General features: G+C 31.2%; 1 protein-coding gene across 3 annotated transcripts in view; it reads left to right on the top strand.

Annotated features, from left to right (window-relative positions):
* Positions 1 to 6,790, top strand: part of LOC106461068 (myeloid differentiation primary response protein MyD88-like) — a 15,755-nt gene extending 8,965 nt beyond the window's left edge. For all 3 annotated transcript variants that reach the window (XM_022387902.1, XM_013920854.2, XM_022387903.1), the window contains 4 exons: positions 1,057 to 1,140; positions 2,890 to 3,064; positions 3,731 to 3,822; positions 4,015 to 6,790. In XM_022387902.1, the coding sequence (XP_022243610.1) occupies positions 1,057 to 1,140; positions 2,890 to 3,064; positions 3,731 to 3,822; positions 4,015 to 4,523 (860 nt within the window). In that variant the 3' untranslated portion in view covers positions 4,524 to 6,790. The remainder of the gene's footprint in view (positions 1 to 1,056; positions 1,141 to 2,889; positions 3,065 to 3,730; positions 3,823 to 4,014) is intronic.
* Positions 6,791 to 7,603: the final 813 nt, after the last annotated feature.

Below are 7,603 nucleotides of genomic sequence, written 5' to 3'. Positions count from 1 at the left end.
GAGAGGAAGCAGAAATGGTGCTATAAAGAATCTCCATTACAAGATCCTAATGGTATAAAAAATATTTTCTTATTATTCTTAGCTTACTAATAAAAAAACTTTTGTCAATCAAACATTGTAAACTACTTGTAGTGATTAATGTTGCTGATATGAGATTCCAAAAAATATTTTACCCTAACTTAGCATTTTTCAATCATATATATATATAGTTTTCTAGTTCTATTTGGAAAGTTATCAAATAGACTGTAAAGACTAGGTTTCTATTGGCTTATTTTCTTGGGTTTAGGGTTACTTAAACTTTACTGTATAACAAAGTAAACAGTCTTTAGTAATTGCATAGAGTAGTAAAAAAAAATATATATAGTTGATATATATACATTGTTGATCATTGTATGTTTTGTTGAAAGTTTTAACAAACATTAAACTTTCTTAATTACCAAAACTGTTTATTATTATATCTTTTAATCTAGAAAAAAATTCAAAATAGTCAAAGAATTTAAGTTTTTTTTCTCCTAAGTAATTAAACAAAAAACATGGTATTCTTTAATTTTACTCCTGACTAAAAACTATTTTCAAGTTTCTATTGTCGCATATAAAACTGTAGCTTGCGATGAAAGGTTCTGTATTTTCTCTAATTATATCATTTTCAAGAGTATCGTAATTTATTAGTAGTTGTTTTATTCAAAGTGCATGAGTCACAAAAGATACTTCATGTTTGAGTATTTTAAGGATTTTATTTATGTGTTTTTCCACCACAACTCTTAAATACGTACATGTAGCTTTAAAGTATGTACAAGTGTTAAATACGTACATGTAGGTTTAAAGTATGTACAAGTGTTAAATACGTACATGTAGCTTTAAAGTATGTACAAGTGTTAAATACGTACATGTAGGTTTAAAGTATGTACAAGTGTTAAATACGTACATGTAGCTTTAAAGTATGTACAAGTGTGTGTATTAAGGTACATTATATTATCAGCTTCTATCCCATGTAATGATTGTAACATTTTAGCTGAGTTGATGAAGCATATATTTATATGTAACTTATTTTATTAGTGAGTTCTTGTACCCGGTCAGCTTTCCCAGCAGATCATCCCAACCATTTGACAGTTGATGATGTGACCAATAGTGAATATAAAGGTATTATCAACTTCTTCCTTAATCATCTAAGAAGTAAGAAGATACACTAGACTATCATTTCCCTCTGAATTTAGGTTAATCGCTTTATGCAGGGAGGTTTATATGATATTTATGCGTTATCTCTTTTGCTCCATGGATAGTGAGAGCCGTAGGAGTACTTTTTTATTGGGGGGGGGCAATAAAATACATTTTTCAGTTATGTTCTCAAAGCATCTTTTATTTACTCATAATTCCATATATAAATGCAACCAAGAGGATAACGCATGTAGGATATACATTACCTACTGGAAAAAACCAATACATTTAAGCAATTATTGTAATGTGTAAATAAGTTTAAGTACTTACACATAAATATATATAAAAGCCCATCAAAAATTATGGGAGACCAAAGCCTACCAGACGTGAATCCTCCAATATGCATTTATAACTTTACCATCCGTAAACAGACATAAGAAAATTTAAGGACCTTCTAGTTTTGGGAAACAAAAGCCTATCATGAGCAATATCTACTTTACTTAAAGAGTGTCTCTTCCCAGCATTGATCCTTGTCCCAGTATTTATTGATCACAGTTATTTTCATATTATATCAATGACATTATTGCAATAGTTCTCTTTAAACCACGTTTCTTGTAAATACTCGATCATCGTTCAAAAACTTCTCTTCATAACAAACGGCAAATTAATTTCACTCGGTGCTAAATTAATCCTTGGTATAAAAACTCCCTCCTTGAGAGGCTTTTATATAGCAGAAAAAGTTGAATTGGACTCGTGTGACTCACAAAATTCAGAGAAATCGATCGTGAACAACTGACACTTGGCTTTTATGATTATGATACACATGATTATTTTAAAATGATACTATTATCTGGACTTGCTAAAAAAAATAACATCAGGATGCATATTACAGATAACCTTTGAGTAGGTTTTTCAAAAGACAATTCTTACAAACGTCAGTGGTAGGTTGGTTTTATGAATGAACGGAAACTATTAAGTTCTTGTTTCAATAGCATGAAATTTCATATATATATACGTGTTTAGACCAGCCAAATGTAATGCTACCATCAATAATAGTTCTTTGGCTTTAAAATACCAACAAAGTAATAATAATGTTTAATTATATGATTTACATAGCCTGCTGTTTAGAAATTATTGGGGGGAATGCATCCCCTCCAAAAGTGGGGGGAATATGCCCCCTCAAAAAGCTCTTATACTGCCAAGTTAATAAATTTATAACACAATACATTGTTGTAGTATTATGTTTAAATACTTAGCCATCTGATATGTCGCTGATGAAAACTTGCTAAGTTTTATAGTTACTATTAGGAAAAAAAATTGGTTTTAACATTAAATCTCGGTGTTTCTTGTGGAAAAGAAATGACAAGGGTTAAAGTATTTTTATAAATTGTGACTTTACTTAAGGCTCTATGTTACTTGCACAGTGACTGAAAGGTTTCGTAAAGTTCTGTAAAAACATAACTGAATGTACCCTTAAGTTTATAAAAAAAATCTAAATGTTCCTGTGCTCTCTGAAGGATCTAAATGTTTTTTTTTTTATCTGAATCTTCCTGTGCTCTCTGAAGGATTTAAATGTTGATGTTTTTTATCTAAATGTTCCTGTGCTCTCTGAATGATCTAAATGTTGATGTTTTGTATCTAAATGTTCCTGTGCTATCTGAAGGATCTAAATGTTTTTTATCTAAATGTTCCTGTGCTATCTGAAGGATCTAAATGTTGTTGTTTTTATTGTAGGACAAGAAGTGAGCCTTTATGATGCATATGTTTGTTATACTGATGAAGATATAGAATGTGTTCACATTCTCTCCCGACAACTGGAATCTGAGGGCATCAGGCTGTTCATCCGAGACCGAGACCTCTTGCTTGGACAGATGGAATATGAAGCATTTGCTCGTTTAATTGATGAAAGGTTTGTTTTTGTAATATAATTCATTAACCTGTTTAAAAACCTAATGGTTTAATTTCTTTCAACTTCATGGTAGTTGCACATTTCATCATAGAAAAAAAAAAGCTTTCATTTCTGATTACTCGTTATAGAAAATATGAGTACTTGTCCTATACAAGATTGGGGAACATAGATAAAAACTGTTAGTTTTATGGTTTTCTTCAAGAAATAGAATTTGTACAATCAAATGTAACTGATATCAGTTGATCCTCTGTATAATGTTATCAAAACTGTATTAACATGATGACAATTTATTTGTGAAACCTGCATGTGACTTGTTGCTGCTAAAAGCAAAACGTAAGTGCGGAACTTAAAAATAAAAGTATGTTACTGAGCTTAAGGAACTTGTATTGTTACTTTTATTATGAAAAATTAATGATACATTTTTTGTTCTTATTATTATTCTAAACTTTTTGGTGAAAATTTGATGTAATTTAAAACTTCTAAACGTGTTTGAAGATTTTAAGTTACACAGTTGATTAAAATATTATTTTGTTTTAAAAAGGATTTTTTTTTGCACATTTTAAAAACACAGTACATTTTTGAGAGGAATAACACGTGTATGTATTGCCATTAATAATTTTACTAGTTTGCTTGATTTTAACATATAATGCACACTTATATCAATAGGTGCAACAGGGTGTTGATTGTACTGTCACCGGAGTTTTTGAAAAGTGTTGAATGTGAATTTCAAACTCGCTATGCTACAAGCTTAGCAGTAGGTAAGTATTGATTCATATTCTTTTACTTTTTACAATTTTCATTTTCGTGGTCATGGGTGTGAGGAAATGCGAAGTACTTTTTTTGTCAATTAACAAAGGTATCAAACAATGAAGCTATATCTTATTATAAAACACGTGTTGTAATGTTTAGTTTGACTATTGCTAGTTAACTACTGAATTTTGTTTTTCTAGAACAACAGCAGCGGAAGTTGATCCCAATCATTTACAGATCGTGTGATGTTCCTCACCTTTTACGGTATCTTTCGAAGATTGACTTCACTAAACTACACATTCATGATTGGGTATGGCATCGGTTAATTCATTCCATTAAAGGAGAGAATGGTAGAGAATTCACGTCGTCTGTAAGTGAACAGTCAAGCATTTCATGTTCCATACCTCCAACATATGTAACATCTGTTCCTTTCTCTGCTAAAAATAATCCTCCTTATGTCCAGTCACAAAATGATAGAGAATCCTGTTGTGATGACAAAGAAGAGGTATCTCCAGTACCAGGAACATCATCAGTTTCTTCTCTACATACATCAGGAAAATGGGCTTTTCACACAGGATTGAAATTCTTCAAACCACGGAAAATGAAGCACAAGAGATCCTCTAATACATCAGTTGCAACCAGTGGGTATTGTAGTTACAGCCAAATTTCTGATACATCCGCAAGTGACATTAATTCTAATCTAACTTAACAAACAGCAGCTGTGTTCAGAAAATACTGTATGATTATATTTCTTCAGTGTATATTACAAGACAGTTTTGAACTCTGCAGAGACAAAAAGTGGCAAAGAAAAAATGCTACATATTATTAATAGAATACTTGTCAAGTGAAGGTATTTTTTTTATATAAGTATTTGTATCAAGATATACAAGACGTGTGTGACATAACCATGCCATTAGGAGCTGTAAATTTAAGCACACAAGTTAAACACGTTTGGCAAAGTCTATAAGACTTAAGGAAATTCAATTTCCTAACAGCCAAAAAAAAATTAGAATTTTTATATCCATGTTTATAGCATTTATGAATTTTATGTTGTTAATAAAAATGGCTTTCAATGGTCTGTTCAAAAAAAAGTTTCCTTTCAGAGCAAGAACTTTCAGATTTTTTGTTGTTATTTGTTATTAAAGAAGAAAGCGCATGACTTTTATATCAAAGAGCATTGGAAAAACTATTTTTAATACAACTTAGGTTTCAGGAGGAACGTTTCGATACAACACAACTTAAATGATAACTTAATTCCAGTATGTGTAAGGGTGTAGTAAACTTATTCATTAAAAAATAAAACGAAGCAAAAAGTATGAATAAGGAGTACTGCAACTTCAAATAGTAACAAACCGTCAAAAGTACCATCACCAGATGGCAGGTGAGTTACATCATCAACAACATGATCTAGTAAGCCTAATATATGTGATCCCTTATATCAAGTTTGAAATTGTATTATATGTTTTATTGCTACAACCTTTGCTTTACAGTAGCACTTATATGGCAGTGTAATTGTTTGTATTTACAGTAATTTAATACAATTACAGCCATGAATAGTTTCAACACCATTGCATTCATTAGTTTTGGAAATAATAATTTTTTGTACACACTTTGTAACTTAGCGGATACTTGAATTTTAGCCTTTAATGAAGTGTGAGATTGAAAGGTTTTGGATATTATGTTATAAAAATTTGGTTGCTTACAGATTTTAGTAACCTTTATTTGTAGGGCCATATCATTTTTCTTCCCAAGGAATAAGATAGTTATGAAGCAGTAAGATATCAAATAAATTTGTGGGTGGTAAAGCTTTGGGTGTGAAACTGTTTTTAACAATCTACAGCGACTGAATAGAGCTATTACTAACTTGTCACATGGTAATTTCATGTGGTTACGTATGATACAGATTTAATCTTTTTTCTTCTTAGATATATATGCAAATAAGGGGCTCAAAGTTTTAGGCCACTAGCCCAAATACCAGCCTAGGGCTAGTCACATAGAAATGTTTTGTTAATATTGCATAAAACATGACAATTGTATGTGTTTTTTTTTTCTGAAATTAATTTCCAAATATTTTGAAACCGAAACTTGTTTCTGTGGTTAAAAAGTGAAGTTACCACAAATTTCTGTTTGCTATTTATAATTCCTAGCAACAGAAATAACTGCCATTTCATTTTCATATTAAACTTCAAGAAAGTCAGTTGCTTAAAGCTTTGCTTTATAAAATATATTTTGTTTATACTTTAATTTTGGTCTATCATCGTAACACCTAGCTAACCTATAATAAAAGGTTGTAGGTTTCAAGTCTTTTTTCGTGCAAGTTAGCTAGGTGTTACGATGATAGACCATCATGTAGTTAGAGAGCCTTCTAACACTAAAAACTAGATTTTGATAGCTGTGGTACATAGGGCACAGATAGCCCATTGTATTGCTTTGCATTTAACTGCAAACTCGTTAATAATTTAGACGTGCCGAGTTTGAGAAGTTACCATTTTGTCATGAAAAATATATTAAAAGGTTAAAAATAAAACAGGTACATAATACTAAATCACTTGCCATATCAGAATGAATTTCTTGCTTGTTACATCCTGTCAGAACTCTCATGTGGGGTTAAAAATAATTCTCCAGAACATTTCAGCAATTTTAAAAATACTTTTTATCATTGTGACATCCATTCTATCTATCTCTCCTCACACTTTTTCAGTTGACTGTATTTAATTAACAAAGGTTTAATTAAGTTAGTTTTTCAGCAAAATGGTAAACAGTTATTAAATCAGATAATGCATTTCCTAAAGTCAGTGTTCCAGGACAATTAATGTTTTTCTTCATAATGACTATAATTAGCTGACTATATCTGTGTAAACTGTTGTAGAATCGTATAGAAAACTCAATTTCAAGCAAATCAAATTCATTGTCATTAGCCTCTTATTCTACATGCTTATCAATGTTTTTTTGAATAAAGATTACTGTTTTACTTTGTGTTTAGTATCTTTCTTCAAAGTTAGAGAACTCAGTTTAGCTCCATATTGCAGATCCTGCTTGAACTTCTTGTTATTAGTGAGTGCTACAGGATATGTTGTGGAAAATGGTTTATCCAGAAGTACCACATCTGTAATTTAAAAGTAACTTACGTAATTTCAACTAATTAATGGACTTGTAATTAAGGTGTAAAATACGTCGGTATTATAAATATCTACAAAGTAAAAAATTCATAATACTTAAAAGATTTTTGTACAGGAAAACTGAACATGTCCTTCCTAAGATAGAAAACATACAAGAAAATAATTGACCCTTTCACTATGGCTAGGATGTATATTGCCCAGTGCTCCAACCCCCCTTCACGCTACGACTGGGATAAATATTTCCCATTGTTATTCAAAATTGCTATGCATGATGTGTGGGATAAAAATGAGTTGGAAAGTATTTAATGGAATCCCACCTAATGTTGCTATATGGTTTCTGTCAATATTTTCCCCTCAGCCCTTCAATAACCAATAAGATGCCTATGCAGAATTTACGACAACTATGTCCACATCGCTAGAGCGAGAGTAGTAACCCTAATTACCATGTAAGTATGCTTGATACACTTGACTCATCAGATAGCTTAGAAGATGGTGAAAGTGAGTGAATTGGTGTTCAAATGTGTGATGAATGATAAACTTGGACCCAACAGAGGAAGGCGTAACCAGCATCAACAATGGGAATCATTTGTTGCAGTGCGAGGGGGCACTGGGAAATATATGTCCCAGCCTCGGTGAATGGGTTAAGGTTTCAAACAACATAGGAAGATAT

The sequence above is a fragment of the Limulus polyphemus genome, unplaced genomic scaffold (genome assembly GCF_000517525.1).
Source record: "Limulus polyphemus unplaced genomic scaffold, Limulus_polyphemus-2.1.2 Scaffold891, whole genome shotgun sequence".
In the NCBI taxonomy this organism is placed as follows: Eukaryota; Metazoa; Arthropoda; class Merostomata; order Xiphosura; family Limulidae; genus Limulus; species Limulus polyphemus.
This window is presented reverse-complemented; position numbering and strand designations above follow the sequence as displayed.